The following is a 21,366-nucleotide window of genomic DNA, read 5'->3' on the forward strand; positions in this document are numbered from 1 at the left end:
GATGATGATGATGATGATGATAATAATGATGATGATGATGATGATGATGATGATGATAAATGGTGCTTTAAGGTTTGCAAAACACTACAAATGTCATCTCACTTGATCCTTCCACAAACCCGGGGAGGTAAGCGCTATTATTATCTCCATTTTACAGTTGAGGAAACTGAGACTAACAGAGATTAAGTGACTTGTCCAGTTCACACAGCTAATAAGTGTCTGAGGTTAGATTTAATAATAGTTGATAACAAAAGCTAACACTTCTATAGTGCTCCCTATGTGCCAGACACTGTGCTGAGTGCTATATAAATATTATCTTATTAGATCTTCACAACAACCCTGGGAGGTAGGTGCTATTATTGTCCCCATTTTAGAGATGAGGAAACCGAGACAAATGGAGCGTGAAGTGATGTGCCCACGTACTGGATTTGAACTGACGACTTCCTGATTCCAGATCTGGCTGCTCTAGCCACCTAGAAGGTATCCTCTAACCTAAACTCATTTTATAGATGAGGAAACTGAGAACCAGAAAAATGAAGGGATTTGTCCATGGACACAAAGTAAGGAGTAGCAAAGCCCGGCCCGGAGGCCAGTCTCCTGACTCTCAATCTAGTGATCTTTCTAATATGCCACAGATTTTGGAGCTTTGAGACTTTTAGATGGGGAAGGGGGAGAGAGAAACCTAACACTTTCTTCTGAAAACGTAGCCATCCACATCTGAGAGATATCAAACCTGTACCTTAAGAATACTGAAATATGGTGTAAGTGACAATATTTCTACAAGTGGTCTCCCGTCAACTTCCATTAGCATTAAGGGTCATTGCATACCTTATGCATGACAATCTTCCGCTGGGCTGGTTCGGCCACGTCAATCATTTTCTGGACCACATAGTTGGCGTATTGATCTTTCATCATGGTATATAAGGCACTGTGAGGGCCATCATTCATGGTGCACACCTCATCGATCAGCATGGCACGCTCTGTGCGAGATGCATGAGTAACACATTTTTCTACAACATTGCTGTTAAAAAAAAAAATGGTAAAAAGGTCTGAAAACAAAGCCATGCGGTGAACTGTTGTCGGGTCAGCTGCCTCTCCAAGCCTGAATCTAGCCCAGTGCCTGACATTCAATAAATGCTTCTGGACAGATGTATTTTCAACAACAAAAAGAAAAACAAAAGCACCGGTCCTCAATAAATCAGTAAGCTTATCATGGCTTCAAGTTACAATCTTAAAGAGTCACTTAAAGTTAATGCTGGAAGGGCCTTTGTGAAATCATCCAGTTGAATTCTTTTGACAAAGGAGGAGACTGAGGATCCGATGAGTCGACTTATCTAAGGGCCACACAGCTAGCTTGTGGGTGAATCAGAACTAGGTTTGGGATTACTGACACCCAGTCTGCACCTTTCACCAGGCAGCCCAACCCAAGAACTTAAAGGACAAACTGAAATATTTCCAAGTCATCAAAAAGATGGCAAATTAGTCACTTTCTCAAAACCACTTCAACCCCTCTCCTTTGGAGTCACATGTAAAACCAAGAATAACAATTAAAAAAACCAACAATAGTAAGCATTTATAAGGTTTACAAAGTGCTTTTACAGATCTCATTTTATCCCACAACTCTAGTGGTAGGTACTATTTTCATCCCTATTTTACAGTTGAGGAAACTGAGGCAAACAGATGTTAAACAACTTGTCCAAGGTCACAGAGCTGGTAAATGTCTAAGACTAAATTTGAATTCAGGTCTTCCTGACTCCAGGTCTAGTTCTCTGTCCACTGTGGTACCACCTAGATGCCTCTATGGAAGAAAAGAAGTCCCTGATCTCTGATAAATTAAAATAGAGAACTACGTATGCTCACTGAGCAGCCATGACCCACCAGCCAGAGGCAGGAGCACCAGCAAAACCTCAAGCTTGTGACAGGCCTGACTTTGTGGACATGCAGGACTGCATACAACCTCTACCTCCACCTCCCTGCCCTGCCCACCAAGAATATATAACAGGAGGGAGTTGGCTATTTTTGCCTTTTGTCTCTGCTCTCCCCCATGTTTAGCTTAGGGCCCAGAAGATGGGTGTTTAATAAAGACACACTGGATGACTAAAAATTAGCTGCTTTCTGACCAAGGCCCAGCCTCAGGTGGGCTGCACCTTCTAAAAAGGCCTTTCACCTGCCCTCTGACTTCCAATTTTGTTTGTGGTCATCTTCCCCATGTGAGCTCCCTGAGGGCACAGTATAAGACACTTAGCAAGAGCTTAATTAAAGCTTATTAATTTTATCTGACTCTTCACAAACATTCACATTCTTCCCAGGGCACAAGAAATACTAACTAACTCAGATACTAACTATGTCCAGGCACTTTGAGAGAAAGGAATTGGACAGGGTGCCAGTGTTTGTGTTCATGCCCAATCTGAAGGGAAGAAGACAGAAACCCAACTGGGGTCAGTCTTCCCCTTCCCCTCAAGGGTCTCAGGGCAGGGACCCGAGCAAATGACCCTATATCCACCACACCGGGAGACTGAGGCCACCCCCATCTTTGGTTTGGCCTCAGGAATCCACTCACTATCAAAGAAGGGGGTGGAAGGTTGGGAAGGAGGATAGAATAACATTCCCCACCCTCAAAAAAATGAACCAAGTGAAAAAGTATTTGATAAAAGTCCAACACATAACCATATAAATCAACAAAGGAGGATCCTTAAAACCAGGAAAAAAAATGCGTACAACATCAAAGATAACACAAAAAGGAAGAAAAACAATTCAATGCCTGATTAAAGACACATACCTGCACATGTATCAGAAAGCATGGAACAAGAAACTCCACAATGGTTCAAAAGAGAAATTTAATCCATAAAAAATAAACTAGGATGGCACATAGGTCAGATATTAAAATTAAACACAAAAATTTAAAATGTAATTTGCAGATGACAACAAATTAAATACACAAGAGAGAACCATCTCTCCAAAGAAGCAAAATTTAACAGATTTGGAAAACAAAAATACAGAAGTAGTAGAAAATTTGGCAGAAGAGAAACCATGTGTCAACATTAAAAACAACACCAACACGTGAATTTCATACAAACCAAAGGGCCTGACTTGAAAGACAGAATACACAGCAGTAACTTCAGGGTCATAGCTCTGCCAGAAAGAAGAGACCAAATGAAAAAATCCTGTAGATCACAATGCAAGTCATAATACAAGAAAACTATATAAAGCATCTGAATAAGACAACAAAGCCGTGACCAAGAGTACCCAGATCCACTGCCAGAAAAACTCTGAGCTTCAAATGACAAGACAGAGCAATGAAGTTTAATGATTTCAATGATGAGCCAAAAAAACAAAAATGAGTAAGCAATCAGAAGATCTCTGGCTATGAACAAAGCACGTTAAAATAACAAAAGTTCACTGCACAAACACAAGAAATCACAGAAAAGAATGGAATATATTCTTAACAGCTACCCCAAATGCCATCATCTGAAGTCAGCCAAATCATCAATGCAAAAGAATGAGACATCAGAGGTAGCAGAATATTCAACTCAGAAATATCCTAAACAACCAGTAGAAGAGATGAACAATGTCTTTTATGGGACTGGCAGAAGGAGATACTGCACATACAGGGAAGGGGAAGTTGAGGGATGGAGAAGGGGTGATGGCAAAGCCTTCCAAGTAAATCCACAACTGAACGGTGGGGTTATGCTGTGGTGATGACTGGAGAAGAGGACAGAAAGGTAATAAAAGAAGGAGTCTCACTGTATATGTATTGGGGGGAAGAGGGACCTACCAGTGATGGGAGACAAGGATCTTACAGTAGGCTTGGTCTAGAGAGGAAGACTGTACATTAAGAAGCCACCTAATCCATGAGAGGACACATGAGCAGTAATTATCTCACAAGAGAAGGAATATGCAAGTGCTTACATAGAGCTTTCGAAAAGCAAGACAAAATAAACCAAAAAGGGAAGATGGGGCAAGATCCATAAAGGAAATGATATAGAAAATGGTTAGAAAAGGGAGCTCAAGATTGATACCTCATAAGGGCATAGCCCTCAAATCAGAAAATAAAATTCAGAACAGACTAGTGAAGAAAAAGGGAAATACTGAAGCAAAACTTCATACAAAAATGCTCAGTAAAAGACAATAAACTTAAGTTGGGGGGCAGGGGAGCATGGAGAAAAGATTTTGAATTAGTCACTTAACTGAGTGCGGAACAAGGGAATAAAGTGAAGAGATAAATGGATAACTGAATAAAGGAAAAATAAATTAACAATTTAGGTACAACTTAATAACTAGGGAAAGGTCAGGAAATAGGAGGATGAGAAAGGACTTCTGAGAATAGGGTAGCATCAGAACAGTTTAAGCAAAACTAATCCCAGGAACAAAGTCCTGACTTAAAAAGAGGAAGGGGATTTTAGTAGAAGCAATACTAAAGAAATCACAACCCTAAAATTCACTAACTTTAAACATGAATGGACTAAACAGTTCAATAATTCAAAAATCACAGAATGGATTGGAAAACAAAATTCAACAATTTGTTGTATACAACACACACACACACACACACACACCCTATCGATCTATCTCAGATAGAATGAAAATAAGCGTGAAATACAATTTACTACGTATAGGTGAATCCAAAAAAGCAAATTCAGCAAATATGTGATCAGACAAAGCAAAAACAAAAATATCAATTGAGATCAACAAGAAAACAATATTATGCTTAAAGAAACCACAGATAACAAGCCACACATTAATAAATACATATGCACCAAATGGGATAGTATCTGAAATCATAATGGAGAAATTAACTAAACTGCAGAAGATATAACAATAATAGGAGTCTTTAATGTTCTCTCAGAGCTAGACAAATTTAACTAAGAGATCAACCAAAGAGGAAATAGAGAAGTGAACAAACTCTTGAAGAATGTAGAGATGAATAAAGACATAAAAAAAAATACACATCCCTCATCATCACAGGGCACCTTTACAAAAACAGATCACGTACTAGGACACAAAGATATGTATAAAGTAATATAATTCCTCAAACACATCTCTTAGAGATCATTATCACTTTGTTGCCAGTTTTTTCCTACTACAAAAAGTACTGCTTTAAGTATTTGTAAATATTATGTGGGTACAAATCCCCAAAACTTTTTTTAGCTGAGGGAGGACACAATCAAAAGTATACCCATCAATGCTCTAATATTTTATAAGTAAATTATCATGTCTTCAGCAAGTAGTATCTGGCTAATAGGGCTGGAGTTCAGCAGCATCTTTCCTTGCTCAAACCTACATCAGGAACTTGAAGAGCTCAGACCAGGGGAGGCAACAATTAGACTCTGCCCTGGATCCAGCACTGGAAGTTTGCAGTTCCCCAGACTGTCTCTGAAATCTTAGAATAACACAACAATCAGCATCCCAAGAAAGCAGTAAGAGGACAAGCCCAGACCTTTTCTCAAGAAGTGAGGCAGAACTCAGCCCTAATACCAGATCTGAAGTCAGGAAGTAGGCTAGAAGAATGGGCAAACCAAAAAAGAACCCCAACATAATGAGCTGCTTTGGGGGCAGGGGTGCTCAAGACACAAACACAGGAGAAGAGAATGACACCAAAACATTTACAAGCCAAGATTCAAAGAAAATAAAGCCTGGAAACAAATTCAACTAGAATTCCTGAAAGCTATGAAGCAAGAAGTTAAATATATATATGTATTTTAAATGACAATGCTGGAGATAAATATTGGAGAAGAAATAAGGGATATCTAAGAAAGAACAGGAAGAAGAATGAACAGCCTGGTACAAGAGGTACAAAACCTTGCCCAATCAACAATCTCACAGGGGGGGGGGAAAATTTGACATTTAATTAAATAGAGGACTAGGCCAAACATTTCTGATCAAAGGACTAGAGCTGTGCAGAAAGTCTGAAGTTCAAAGACAGCAATTTGAGAAACATAAAAAAGAAAATATGAGCAAGCAAGCATCAAGGACTAAACAAGGATAAACTGCTTACATTCTAATAGGGAAATGATACACATGTCCCCTTAGAACTCTATCATCACCAGGGGTCAAAGAGTGTAATTAGACAGAAGCCCTGGGAGTGGTTCTAGTTTGTCTTGAGAATGTTAACAGAAAAATGTAAAGAGAGAGGAAGAGGAATACACCATGGAGGAGAAAGGAAGGTTAAGGAAAATTATCCCATATAAAGAGGATGTAGACATCTAGACATGTACCTAAATATACACCTACATATTAGGAGATAGAAATACATTTCATTCAACAAGGAAATAGGAGGGAAAGGAAAGAGGGATGAAGGGGGAATTAGAGAGAGGAAGGATAGATTAAGGAAGCAAAGAAAGAAACAAGCATTTATATAGTGCCTACTGTGCCAAGGAGTATGCTAAGCACTTTACAAATATCTCATTTGATCCTTACAACAATCCTGGGAGACACAGTAGATTAAGGGAGAGAACAGTCCTAAGCAAAACAAATTCTAAGGATGTACAAAAATATTTATATATTTGTATCCTTTTTAAAAAATGGCAATGAATAGGAACCTAAGAGACTGCCCATAAATTAGAGAATGGCTGAATAAGTCAAAGTATTTAAATGTGATAAATGATGAAGAGGATGGTTTCTGAGAAACATGAGAAGACTCACACAAACTGATGCAGAGGGAAGTGAACAGAACCAGGAGAACAAATTATACAATGATTCCAAAACACCGACAAGAAATACCTCAGAGAAAAACAGCTTGGGCAGGAACTCAATGAGAATTCCTGGAAAAGATAAAGCAAGGGTTTCTTTAAAAATGTTTTCATAAATAAAATTACAGAATTTGAGGGAAAAAAATTGGAAAAAAAATGAGAACTCCAGGAGAAAGAATTGGAAAGGGATTAACAGCTTGGAACAAGTGGTACAAAACTTTGCCCAAGCAACAAACATTCTGAAAATTCAAATGGACTAAATAGAAGCCAATGACTCCATGAGGCAACAATATTAAAACACAGTCAAAAGGCTTAAAAAAATAGAAGGCAAAAACAAATGACCTAGAAAACAGATCAAGTAGAAAAAATTTAAGAATCACTGGACTATCTGAACACCATAACAAAAAATAAAGTCTCAACATCCTATTTCAAGATATCTTCAAGAGAAAAATGCCTCAGAATTCTTAGAACCAAGGGGCAAAGTGGAAACAAACAAACAAACAAAAAATCCATCCGTCACCTCCTGAAAGAAGCCATGATGATAACTCCCAGTTATAGGCAAAATTCAGAGCTTCCAGATCAAAGAAAAAACAATGCAAGAAGCCAGAAAGAAAGAATTCAAGTACCAAGGAGCTACAGTCAGGTTCTCACATACAATTTAGCAGTCATTACTATGAAAATAGTGGAGAACTTGGAATACAATATTCCAGAAAACAAAGAGTATGAGTTTGTGGCCAAGAATATCTTACCAGCAAAATTGAATATAATGCTACAGGAGAGAAAACAGGCCTTAAATGAAATAGAGAAGTTCCAAGCATTCCTGATAAAACTATTAGAGCTGTAGAGAAACTGTGAAATGCAAACACAGGAGTGAAGAGAAACACAGAATGATAAACACAATTAAATAATGATAAAGGATTAAGTAAGGATAAACAGCTTACATTCAAATATGAGATGGTACATGTGTCCCTTCTTAACCCCATCATCATCAGGGGTCACAGAGGGATTCCAATTAGACAAGGTCTGGGAGTAGTTCTGCTATGTCTTGATGATCTTAAGAAAAGAATGGAAAGAGGGGAAGAGGAATTGGGGTAGGGGTGGAGAGGAAGGGAGGAAGGAAGATTAGGGAAAATCCAACACATAAGCATATGATCAGGATGTACAAGTAGACATCTATACAAACAAGGAAGAGAGAAAAGTGGCTGATGCTTGAATCACAGTCTCATCTGAACTGAAAAGAAGAAAGAAAACACACACACACAACACACAAGAGGCACAGAAATACATTTCACTCACCGGGGAAACAGGAAGGAAGGGAGAGAAAGTAGGAGAAAGAATTAGAGGAAAGGCAGATCGAGGGCAAGAAATCTGGGCAGCTGGGTGGGTCAATGTACAGAGTGCAAGGCCTGGAGTCAGGAAGATTCTTCTTCCCAAGTTCAAATCTGGCCTCAGATACTTATTAGCTGTATGACCCTGGGCAAATCACTTAACCCTGTTTGCCTCAGTTTCCTCATCTGTAAAATAAGGTGGAGGAGAAAATGGCAAACCACTCCAGGAGCTCTGCCAAGAAAACCCCAAATGGGGTCATCAAGAGTCAGACATAACTGAAAAATGACTGAACAACAACAAGAATGATCAGACCTGCTACACATCTCCTAACAGCGGTGAAGGACTCAGAATGCAGAATCACAACTCTTTGGATGTGGTCAACTTTGACCTTTGTTTTGAATGACTTCACATGTTTGTAATGGGTTTTGTTTTTTCTTGTGTTATGAATTGTGAAGGATGAGAAAGACAGATTTGGGCTGAATAAAATAATCAAAGTTGGAGGGGTTGTAGAAACAGAGGTGCAGTGATAGGCTGGTGCATGAAACTTTGAAGCGGTCCAACAATCTGGAAAAGCCACTTGGATTAATGCTAAAAAAGTGACTAAGATGTACAAACTTTTAGGTCAATGATTAAAAAAATACAAAATACTTGTAGCAACACTTTTTGTAGTAGGAAAAAACTGAGCTAAACCAGTTGAGTTAGGTAAATGTAATAGAATATTATTGTGCAACTAGAAACAATGAATGTAATAAATATAATATAAATATAAAATAATAAAATATAATAAATAATAAATAATAAAGAGAGGCATGGGAAGACTTACATGAACTGATGCAAAGTAGGCAGAGCCTAGGAAACAATACACATAATGTCTATAATGATAAAGAAGGAAAGAACAACAAAACAAAGGAAACTTCATGAAGTGTAATTATAGCCAGGGATGTGCTGAAGCTTGCTTCCACAAACTCAAGACATGACTACCAAATTTTTGGTGTGAGCATTTATCCCTCCGAAATCGGCAAATGCTACAAACCAGGGCCTGATTTACTATTTTGTTGATTGTCTAGACTTTAAAAAGTGATGGAGAAAATGTTAATAATATAGGTTGAACTTAAAAGTTTACTGTGTATACAGTTTTTTTGGGGGGAGGAAGCTAGCTATTAAACATTTACCAGTATACTCATGATGATAATCATCAAATTTAGTCCTAAAGAAGAAATATGAGATACTTCCTCTTATTTACAAAGTTGCAGGCCTATGGCAGTGTGGAATACTACATATATTGTTATATTTGGCTGATGTGCTAGTTAATTTTGTTGAATATTTTTGTTGTTAGGAATGGCTCTTTAGGAGGGGTGGGATAAGGACACACTGAGAAATGCATATTATGCAAAAAAAGAAGAAATTACTTCAGAAAAAAAAAAAGGATTTAAAGGGGAGGAAGGGAAGAATCCTACCAATCTAATAACATAACAGATTATGTTACCTGGAGGTAGGGATGCTTTCGTTAAACAAAGTGCTATTCAAGAGGCTAATTTAATTTCATAAAATAAAAGGACACAATCTTTGTCATGTTGTTTGCCAGATTTTTATAGTTTATCAGCTCTTAGCAGTTAGTCTAAACTTGCCTCAAATCACATCAGAACCTATGAGATGGATTACTTCCTCATCTTACTTCTGGTTCAAAACAAAGTACTGGATGGAATCAAATCTATACTCAGAAAAATATAGGAATGCATTTCTTCCCACTATCATAAGTTAAGAAGGATTTGACCAAGTGTCTAATTAAAAATAGAATGAAATAATATATAAACGAAAAAAAATCAAAGTGGACGGTCAAAAATTCCAAGTTTCCCTACGTCAACTTCCAAGTTCCTGTTAATTTCCAAGTTTATCAAGTCAAGCAAAACTACTAGATGCCTCTATCCTGTGCTCCTCTAGATAACCCTGGTGCTAGCAGAATTGAATAGGCCCCATGACAGAATTTTCAGTGCTTCATTCTAGTAAACAACATGCTCCAAACATCACCACTTCCCACATCACATAAACATCTCTGGATGCTTAGCACATTTTTTCCTACCTATTTGGCTATGTTAATATGCCCTGTGGCCCCAGCATCTAACAGAGTGTATAAGTATACAATAAATGTTTGTTGTTGGTAGTGCTGATAGAGTAATTCTCAGATCTTAGAAAGGTGGAAAGGATCTTACAGCTTCTCCTATAGTTCTTCCTCTTGCTCCATCCAGAATGGGATCCCAGAGAGGTAGTTACTGGCCTCTGTTTGATGACCTCATCAATTCCCCTGGGTTCAATGACCGTCTCTAAATAGGACTCCCCAGACCAAGGGCCTTTCCTGAGCTCCAGCCCCACATCAGCAACTGCCTAATTAACATTTTGAGATGGGTGTCCTGAAGGTATCCCAAATTAATTAAGTTCAAAACAGAACTCACTCTTTTTCTCATCTCCATTACCCCCCCCCACCCCGATCCACCACCACCATCCTAGGCACTCATGCTCATGACCTCGGCATCATCTTTAATTCCTCTGTCCCACCGCCTATATCCAATCAATTGCCAAGTCTTGATTCTACCTCCCTAACATCCCTGCATCCACTCAGACAATGCTCAACTTGAGGGGCCATTAGCTCTTGCATGAACACTGCAGTGGACTTTACTTGGTTTCCCGGCCCATAGCTTTTCTCTTTTCCAATCCAAAGAGAGATCACTAAAAAGCACAGGTATGACTTCCCTGTTCCCTAAGCTCCAGCAGCTGCCCTACTACCTGTAGGATCAAAATGAAACACCACTGTGTGGCTTGTAGAGCCCTCCATAACCTGCACTGAGCCTTATTACCTATGAGTCCGCTTCACCTACTCTGGCCCAGTCAAGCTAGTCTCCTTGTCACTCCTCACATTCCACGTGTGCCCAGGCCAGTCTCATGCCCACCATCTATCCTTTCCTCACCTCGACCTCTAAGGATTTGTTTTCCTATGAGGCTTGGCTCAAATGACACCTACTATATGAGGCCTTTCCTGATCTCCTTCAATCACCAGTACCACCCTCCCCTACTTACTGTGTGATTATTGTACATAGGGCATCTAAAAGTCTTAAGCTTTGAATAGCTTAAAACAGCACTGAAGTCTTTTGGAATGCCCTGTATATACTTATAAGTGTGTGTGCTATTCTCCCCTACCCCCATCTGGGGCTGTTTTCATTTGACTTTATATCCAGTGTCTGGCATATAGTAGGTGCTTAATAAATGCTTGCTGAATGAGAATTCCATAGTTGAAAAGCACAAATGGTTAAAAAAGGCCCTCCCCTAAACCCCACAGCCATGCATACAGCCTGGGGAGGCCAAAGATACAAGGGTCCAACACCAACCAAGCACGTTCAGTGGTGACAAAGAGACCGAAATGATGCAGAAAAGTCCATCGACTAACAAACTATGGAACGGGAATGGAACGGCATTCTGCTAGGAAATACACTTTAAGGAACGATGAATGAAAAGGAGACAGAAGAAGGGAAGGCAAAATGTGATGCGGAGAGAAGGAAGTAAAACCAGGAAAATAAAACATACTCTGATTACAACGAGAGAAATGCTCAGAACCACCCACCAAAAGGGAGCCCGGTAATCATAATGTCCAAGCTTAGCCCTGACAAAGACATGAGAAAATGTGCTGACTGCTTTCCTTTGCACAAGTGGGTGTCTACGGGTAAAGAACACCGCATCTATGTTCAGACTTGGCTGATGTGCCTGGTAGTCTTGTTAAGCTTTTTTTAATTTTTCATTTTAATTCTTTGTTTCAAAAGATGGTTAACTGGCGTAGGTGAGGGCAAAGGGATATATTTGGAAATCAAAAGTGATTTTTAAAACAAACTCTATTTTTCAAAATTAAAACAAAAAAGTTCCTACTCCTGCTGTACTGAAACCTGGTCCTAATTCTGGTGTCTGCGGATAAGCAAAACAATCCTGGACCTTCTTCCCCATGATGCCACTTCATGTATTGAAGCCTGAAATCCTGTCTTCTCTAAACATGCCTTCAAATGATGCTAACACATGTTTTCAATGAAAAACTGGCCCTGCCAACTTTATAAAATCGAATGGCCACGTTTCTCATTTATGCTATTGGAATTCAGAAGATGGTTACTTATTCCTTCCAAGCCACAGTATGATTCTACCAGGAGCTAGAGTACTGCAAAAAAGTAATATAATTTAGGTATTTCTACTGCTCTCCCTGAAAGAATAGAAGCTGGGACAGTTCCTCCACCTCTACTGCCAGAAGTTAGGAAATATGCTAGGGGGAGCAGTCACTGCATTGTACCATGGATCCTATGTCTGAGTGTCATTGACTCTTCACATTCTACATTCTACATCACCTGTGAAATGGTCAGGACCTTACAGGATTTCTATCACAAAAAGATGGGCGGAATACATGACATTGGTCAAGAGAAGAGGGTAGACCCATCCCTATGGGCTCGGGGCTCATCTGCCTTTCCGAGCAGGCATAGAGATCAGACACAAAGGGAGCTCATATACCCAGTGATTCACATATTAAAATGGAAACAAGGAATTTTAATCTATGGAATTTAGTGCCTCAATCACCCTGGCTGGAATGTACCTACCTCCATATATGGAAAGAAAGATATTTACCCTTTCGAATCATTCCAAAGAACTCAATTAAGATAGCAGATAGGACAATGCGTATTATGATGCTCAAACAGGACAAACCACACTGGTCAGAAGAGAGCTAGCTACCAGGGTGCCCTTGCTTTTGGCAGCCATTGAAAAACAACAACAATATAAGAGCAGGACTGAGAAGTAAGTTCACTGTCATCTGGATTTCTATCATTAGAACAGAACTTGTAATCAGCAGCAACACCATTCACTGTGCAAGTTCACAACGTGGTAAAAATGTGAATGCACCAAGTTCTGTGCAATGGGAAGGAGAGGAAATTACTGCTGGAGGAATAATGAAGCTCCCAGATGCTTTGGGTCTATTTCTTTCAGGTGCTGCTCGAAAGTTACAATGTGAAAACGGATTCCTAGAATACAAAAGAAAACTTCCTGAGTGCTCAAAGATGCACAGAAAGGGGCTGAATGAGGGACAAAGCTGGCTTTGCTTAGCATTTAACCAACCCAAGGCCATTTGGTTTCCAATCAAACAGCAGGACTTTTCTTCAATAACAACATGGTTTATTCCATCTGCCTTTATCCAAAACCTCATTTAATCTCCTCATCTCCTAAAGTCCAAATTATGCAAAATACAGCTGTTGTAGGATCTAAACCAGGTACATACCTTGCAAATTTGTGCTGACTTAGTACAAGCACATTCCCTCTTATTTCTGCTACGATTTTGCTTTTATCCTCAGGACGACCATGCTCCAATACATGCTGGATTACATAGTTTCCATACTGGTCCTGTTGACATGACAAGGAGAAGAGTCACGCTTACATTCAAACTGGCTTCCACAGTTCTACACAATTACTTTAAGTCTGATCAACATCATTTCCCCTGAAGCACTGAGAAGGTTCCATTGAATAACAAACAAAGCTGCACTCAACCTCAAAACGTCCAAGTGCTAGACTAATTCCCCCTTACAAATCTAGTCCACGTTGCGAGTACTAGAGAATGATGGTATGAGCTAAAAACACACTACTTTGTGGTTTCCTTAGCAAATTGATTTGGTATCAGACCCTGTTCACACAAGACCTTGAAAATGTCTGATTGCTTGCAATGGGTCAATGGGTGGGGGTGCAAGGATGGGATGGGGTTGGAGAAAATGTGTCTTTTACATTTCTACGGCATTAGTTTGATGTTCTGGAGTGGAAAAAAAAGGTCATAATTCCTCAGAATATTCATGAACAAAGTGCTGTTTTAGACCTAGGCACATTTAAAATATGCAATATATATACATATATATATATATGTATATATATCTTCATTCAGACTCTTCCCTTACTTCCCAGAATTTAAAATTAAAGGGCTACTTTAATTTTTTTTTAAAATTCAGATGCATATTCTTCTTTTTATAAATGTGCTCTAGATTATAAGTAAAGCCAGTCTGGCCTTCAGATAAAGCTATATAAACACACAAAGACTAGCAGAACTGGCAAGGAAGGTCCTTCAAAAAAATCTGTCATTGTAGAGAGAGAAGCAGGGGCCACAGAGGGGAATGGGGGGCCACATCTCACAGCAGTTAGAGGCAGAGCCCAGAGCAGCAGCGAGGTCTCATGGCTCCCCCTCCAGAACTCTCTCTACAATATGGCCATGTGTTCCCCAAAATCAAAGAGCTGTGTAATGGCACAGTTGGAATAAGAACCTCAGGTTGTAGTGAACCACTCCATCGCCAGGCCACCCCATTCTTAAATGAGGGGCAGCCTGCTTTCACTGACACTAGGGAGGGGCAAGTTCATGGTTCTGAAGCAGATCTCATGCCACTAGGTCAAAGCTGGGCCTGATTCTGGCCGTCTGGTTGCCTTTTCTGGGTTCTCCACTACCTGGACAAGCTGCTCCGTGTGCTGGTGAAGCTCCTCTAAAATGGGAAGCGTCTGTTCTGGAAGACAGTGCTCCAGGATCCTCTGAATGACTCGACAGCCATAAGGATGTGTTGACAGTGCAAACACCTGGCAAAGAGAACCCCCCCACCAAAATAAAAATAAATAAAATAAGCAGGTGCATTTTGATTCAACAATCCTGTCTCCTATGTTCTGAGCTGCAGATATAGTAACAACTCACACATGCAGAGAGGGCTTTGAAGTCATAGCCAAGTGCATTCCCCTAACAAACAGGTTGTTCTAAGAGGTAGGACGTGAATACTCCTACTTTAGAGATGAGGGAATGTGGGTACAGAGTGGCTGGATGACAGGTCACAAGATCTGGGCCCCTCTGTACTCCAAGTCACAGGATTCCCTGGAAAGTCCCACACTCTTTTCTTTACTACTTGCCTTGCAGATTCTCCTAGTAACTACTACTAAAATGTTACAACTAAGGCAACCTTCCTCCTGCTCCTCAGAGCCTGCAGAGGGCTTCATTCTCATATTCCTTTTGCCAAGACACATTCCAAACCCAAAAGCAATGAGAATGGCAGAGAGGGAGTATGTTTTGTGTTTTATCATGGGGGCTTTTTGTTTTTTGGAGAGACAAGGAATAAAAAGAAGCTTTCCTACAGCCCAACAGAAAGTAGATTTCTGGTCACATGAGCAGGAGAAATTTTACATCAAGATTTTTGTCAGGAGAAATGACTTACTACAGGCAAATTCAGCACGAAGACTCTCCAAGCCAGCTACCCTGATCAGGAAAACGAGTACTCCAGCCTGAGAACCAATTTTAAGAGCTGCATCTTGACGCGCAGATAAAGGGGAGAGGTCAGAATCTGATCACTCTTGTGCAGACACTACACTACAGCCACCATTAACACGATGTGGGTCATTTCTACCGGCCCATGTGGCCCAGCACCAGAGGGGGCTTGGTCTGGCAACCGGGGAAGCTGATCGATGGCACAGAAAAGCTTCCAGGGGGAAGCTGGAGATGGGGAGCTTCGCCATGGATGGTAGGCAAGAGGACAGGACATAAGGACCTAGGGGAGTAGTTCAATGAGCTCAGAAGAGCCAAATGTGAGAGGCTACATCAGGGCCTGCAGCCAAATCAAAATCAGAAATTCCTACAAGGTCCTGGTTCCAGGCTTTAAGAGTATGGTGCCAAGTGACAGGGAGTCAAGACAGGCAAAGAACATAGATCCTAGGATCAGAGATTGAGAGCTAGAAGCGACCTCATTTCCAGACAAGGAATCTAAGGCACAGAGGTTAAGTGACTTGCCTGGGCTCACAAAGCCCACAGCAATTGAGACTGGACCTGAAAATCTTCCTAGCTCCCTGACTCCAAGACCAATGCCCTTCACTCCTCCCTACTCCTCGCAGAACTCTACAGCCTTATGTCAACTAGTCTCATTCTACTGGCTGATCTAACACACACCCTCTGCCCCAAGCAGGAGGTCCCCTCATCCACTTGTAGTAACAGATGTCCCCCAAGGTGCTGCTACCTTGATTGGCCTACACAAAAAATACACGGCAGTGGAAACCATTCCTTCTTCCACAAAGGTAACTGAACACCTAGAGCCAGAGATTTGTGGGATGTGAAAGACAGCCTTAAAATTCTGGGAAACAAAGCTATAAACTGGCTCACAGGTGTGCTCTCCTCTTAGTACACATCCTTCTTCCCTACCACTACTAGAAACAACCCTGCAGTGTATACAAGTTATGAATTTCATTCCCCAGGTATTCATCCCGTCCACTGACCAATACTGGAGACAATGTGTCCAATAGGTATAGAGTCAGGGATAATAAGCACATGAAGAACCAGGGACAAGAAGAAAATATGGTGAATACAAACAGCCTACGTTAGGGCTGGTGAACCCGCGGCCTTGAGGCCACATGTGGCCCTCTAGGTCCTCAAGTGCGGCCCTTTGACTGAATCCAAACTTCATGATCAAATCCTTTTAATTTGTTCCCCACTCCTGAGATATCATATTTTGTTATTGTTTAGTCATTTTCAGTCACGTCTGACTCTTAGTGACCCCATCTGAGGTTTTCTTGGCAAAGATACTGGAGTGGCTTGCCATTTCCTTCTCCGGCCCATTTTACAGAAGAGGAAATTGAGGCAAACAGAGTTAAGTAACTTGTCCAGCATCACACAGCTAGTAAGTGTCTGAGGCCAGATTTGAACTCAGGAAGAGAATTCTTCCTGACTCCAGCTTCAGCACTCTATCCACTGCATCATCTAAAAAAATGCCCAAGTTATTCTGAGAAAAACATTTATCTCCAGAACAAGTAAAAATATGGAAGAGCGGGTGATGTACTCCAACTTGGTCCTGGTTCCCAGACTCAATCCTCATTGACCACTATGACAAGTTTGGAAATATAGAAGTATGTGACCCCTTTGGCCATGTCCAAAAATTTGGAGGACACTGAGTGTAACAGAGCACCCTGAGAAGGTTGAAGGGGAGAAATGAAGAGAGGGGCTTTATATTTGTGTAGGAATTGAGGAAAGAATATAACTTTTCTTGTAGCCAGCTCTCTTCACCACAGCATGCTCCTATGCCCCTTTAGGCCCTTAACTGGGCTGCAAAGAAGGGACTGGGAAAACTCTAGTAAAAGCACACTGACTCCACAAGGCCTTGGAACCATTCACCTATGTCTACCTGGGCTCTCACTGTGCCACCTCCTGAGATGAGGTTACTTTAGAGGGGAGACGGAAGACCAGGAAAGGGACAAGTGAACTTCAGTGGCTCTGCCATCTGAGGCAGCTCTTGAGTTTGATGCTGTATTTAATAAACCCTAAGAGGGTATCCATCAGTTCTAGCCTTGACAGCCCTTCCTAAGCTGGCTGTTAGAAAGTCTATCAACTGAAAGACCAGAGCCAACCTGCTCCATCAGAATGTTGGGCCAGCATGAAGAAGCTGTTATTATACTCAACAAAGAAACGTCAATTTGGTGAGAACCAGCATGTTGTCTTCGTTGGTACTTCCCATATAAAACGGGACAGCAAAAGCCTCCAAGCACTCTTAACAGGGGCCCTCAAAGTTTGTGAGCAGGGAGTGCTTGGTTACCTGTTGAGCAGAGCAGGGCTTGGAGAGGGTAGTTTGCTCAAAGGCAAGGAAATGGGGGAGAGGGGGAGGAACTACTCTGCTACAAAGCAGCACTTCCAAGACTATGGGTAAGATATGAGTTTTGATTGGGCAACGAGTGCAGGAAAATCCATGACCAAAACAGAAAACTTCTCAGGGGTGGCCACTAGGCTACTTGTTTTGACAATGACAAGCCATTCTCTTCGGGCAGGGTAATCAGAGTGCCCTGAAGTTTCTAATTTCAGTTAAAATATGGCTGAGGTCGTGCTCCACAGTGGTATTCTAGACTTAAAATCCTGAATAGTCACTGATGACATTTACTTGTCTCATTGCTAGGAGAGGGAGGAAGGCCAGAAATATGACAAGACAGCATAGGCCCATATAATCCTGTTGTTTGGAGCTGAGCAGAAGACCAAAGTGGGGCAGGCCATGGGGCTGGCTTACCCCTCCCTTTCTCAGGGATTTGGGAGGGAAGGGCAGCCAGGAAGCACAGATGGATGTCAGGATCATGCTGCTACAAAACAGTATCAGGAACCCAGGAGGGAGGTCAATGAGCTGGAAAAGGAAAATATGATAGGGGAGAGAAAAGTAAAAATGAGAAATTCCTAAGATTCACATGGAGTGGAGAGAGAAGTTATTAAGAGGCAGAATCCAGGTTTGGGGCTACAACAGTTCAGCGCTGGTTAACAAACGAAGAATGAAGAACTGAGCTACCAGACAAAAAGTATGTGTCCAAGCCATCTCCAAAAAGAAACAAGAAATCTCTCATGAGTGTATGTGAATTTTTGCCTAAAGATCTATCGATCACAACTTATTATTTTTATTATTAAATAATTATAATAATAATCAACTACAACTAATATTTAATTAATAACTATATTCATATTGTTATATTTATCCTATTATGTTATATATAATTATATTATGTATAAAATAATCATTCCATAATAGTTATTTAATTAATAATATTAATTATTATATGGCATACATTTATTTTTTAAATATTATACACACACACACACACACACACACACACACAATGTTCAATCTATAAGGCAACAAATTAATTCTAGTTGGCGGGTGAGAATATTCCCTGTGCTGCAGCTCCCACAGTTAAACACCACTTTACGAAGAAGTGGACACAAATACATCCAGCAAATTTGATCCACTAAAAAAGTCGAAACACTGGACTACACCCACATCCCTCCACATACCCACAGCTATGGCTGTATTCACTGGCACTCACTTGTGTTCAGTTATATGATAACAAACACTTGTGAAACAGTAATCTGGATTGGAGCAATTTTTTTTAAAAAACAACTTAAATTTCTTAAATATTATTAGATTCCCAGAATCCAATGGATTAAAAAAAAAATACAAGGGAGTTTCATTGTAGTATGACCTTTTTAAAGCATTAAAACAGATTTTTCTACAACAATTCTTTATCAGCTTCATGTAGCAAGAAGTAATATATAATATGTGAATGTTACAACTGATACAGATATCCTCAAAACGCTAAGGAAGTCAGGAAGGCCTAAATATTGAACTGATGTTAAAACAAAAAAACCCCCAAAAACCTATAGACAAGAATGGCCAAGGTTGGTAGTGCCTGTATTAGTAGGGGTCTGCACAAGGAAGAAGTTTCCCCAAACTGACACCATTTGACCCAAAAGAAAATCACAATACACACACAGATGGTCCACCCCAAAAATTGTTGGAAAAATCTTCACTGTGAGGATGTTTCCATATAGTCACACAGTTGTTTGTTTAATGGTACCTTTTCTATGGTGTTTAGATAAAATTTCAAACAACTACTTTTAAAATATGAATAATAAAAAGTTATATTTGGAAAAGCAATTTCTAGTTGACCATGAGGATGACTGCAATAAGAAGAATGACTAACATTTATATAGCAATTACTCTGTGCCAGGCACTGTGCTAAGCACTTTATTTCATTTAATCCTCACAACAATCCTGCAAAGTCGATTCTATTATTATCCACATTTTAGAGATGAGGAAACTGAGGCAGGCAAGAGGTTAAAAAATAAACTGCCCTGGGTCCCACAGCTAGTATCTGAGGCTAGATTTGAACTCAGGTCCTCCTGACTAGGCCCCGCCCATTACCCAGCGCACCACACATTAGAGGGGTATAACATACTATGCTTCAAAGCATATTGACATATTTCATTGGAATTCCCACCTTCCATCTCAAGCATAACAAAAGCCACAAATGAGCCTCAGAGTTTAACTGATTTCTCTCCTGTCACTTACCTGTCCCTTAAATGCATCAATGATAAACTGTAGGGACTGAGGCTGCACACATTCGATACACTTCTGAACCACATGATTTCCATTCTGGTCTTTCACACATTTCAGGACATGGCCATCTAACTCCCGTACCATCTCATTCTATTGGAGAGAAAGAGAAAGAAAGCACCACCAGAATCACAGCTGGAAAACAACTACACAATATCTTAACACAGACAAACATCAATAAACGGTGGTATCAAACCAACAAACACAAGAAATTACGACAACATCAGATGTGAAACACTGCAAATCAGTCACAAGTGATAGCATGTTTTACAAACTAAAGTACTATCACCTAATTTGACAGTATGACAGCTTAGGTATTAATGATTAATCCTGTTATACAGATGAGAAAACAGAGACTCAGACAAGGAAAGAGCTTGACTTGCCAGGAGTTTTATAACTGACTAATGGTAATGAAGGGGCTCAAACCTCACTCTTCTGATTCCAAACCCAATCTTCTTTCTACACTGTTGGACGCTTCCCTCCCCACCACCGTAGCTTAAAAGCAGTAAATGTCATTAAATTTCTCCCTTAATGGGCCTGACAATTATGATGCACAAGAACGAGGAAGGTGAAAATCACCATGAGATGCTCCAACTGAAGAACAACTATGAAGAGCCAGGGCCAGAGCAGTAAAAGCTTGGGGGTGTCCCTGGAAGGCTTCCTGGCATAACAACACATCAGTACAGAAGCAGCATCTCTTCTGGAAATAAACCAGAGGAAGGCAGCTGGAACTGTAGTGCACATTAAGAAAAAGGCACAGAAGGTAGGAAAAAACCAAAAGTGCATCCTCTTTAGAGAAAGGTGCTAAGGGGTGAAAGAAGCCAGGAGTGGATGGATCCGAAATGTCACCCCTGAACTGCATCTTTACAATGACTCCGCTGTAATGCCCTTCAAGGCAACTTTGGAGCAGGAGAGTGTTTAGGAAGGGCTTTGACTTGTGTAAGGTAAAAGTACAAGACCAAAAATGAAGAGATCAGAGTGAATGTGAGATGAGAAGCACAAAAAACATCTAACAGGTGAACAAAAAATAAACTATCCAACAGGAAACCTGGAAACCAGGTAAAATTTCACACGTTCATGGGACAGGACGGCAAGATTAAACAAATTATCTCCCCCCAAAAAAAACAAAAACAAAAACAAACAAAAAAAACTATTAAGTATACACAGGAAATTGTAATGAGTTCTGTTCAGTGTCAGAAACTTGGGGAAGTTGAGATTGAAGAAAGATAGAGGTCAAATTTCATTTCTGGTTTTATAATCTCAGCAACGAGAGCAACTCCTTATAGCTAAATAGTTAATACAGTTAATAAATGCTTACTAAATTGAACTGAAATTTAAGAAATTAAATGTGCAAGCTCACATGCTTAGGACTAAGGACAGATCAACATGAGGAGGATACTGTGAAAATC

General features: G+C 40.3%; 1 protein-coding gene across 10 annotated transcripts in view; it reads right to left on the reverse strand.

Annotated features, from left to right (window-relative positions):
- PUM1 (pumilio RNA binding family member 1) overlaps window positions 1–21,366 on the reverse strand; it is a 167,934-nt gene that overhangs the window by 5,192 nt on the left and 141,376 nt on the right. For all 10 annotated transcript variants that reach the window (XM_027864408.1, XM_027864407.1, XM_027864406.1 and 7 more), the window contains 4 exons: window positions 19,913–20,050; window positions 14,517–14,642; window positions 13,315–13,436; window positions 829–1,021 (listed from right to left, as the gene is read on the reverse strand). In XM_027864408.1, the coding sequence (XP_027720209.1) occupies window positions 829–1,021; window positions 13,315–13,436; window positions 14,517–14,642; window positions 19,913–20,050 (579 nt within the window). The remainder of the gene's footprint in view (window positions 1–828; window positions 1,022–13,314; window positions 13,437–14,516; window positions 14,643–19,912; window positions 20,051–21,366) is intronic.

This window comes from Vombatus ursinus, unplaced genomic scaffold, assembly GCF_900497805.2.
Source record: "Vombatus ursinus unplaced genomic scaffold, bare-nosed wombat genome assembly UNPS02014775.1, whole genome shotgun sequence".
In the NCBI taxonomy this organism is placed as follows: domain Eukaryota; kingdom Metazoa; phylum Chordata; class Mammalia; order Diprotodontia; family Vombatidae; genus Vombatus; species Vombatus ursinus.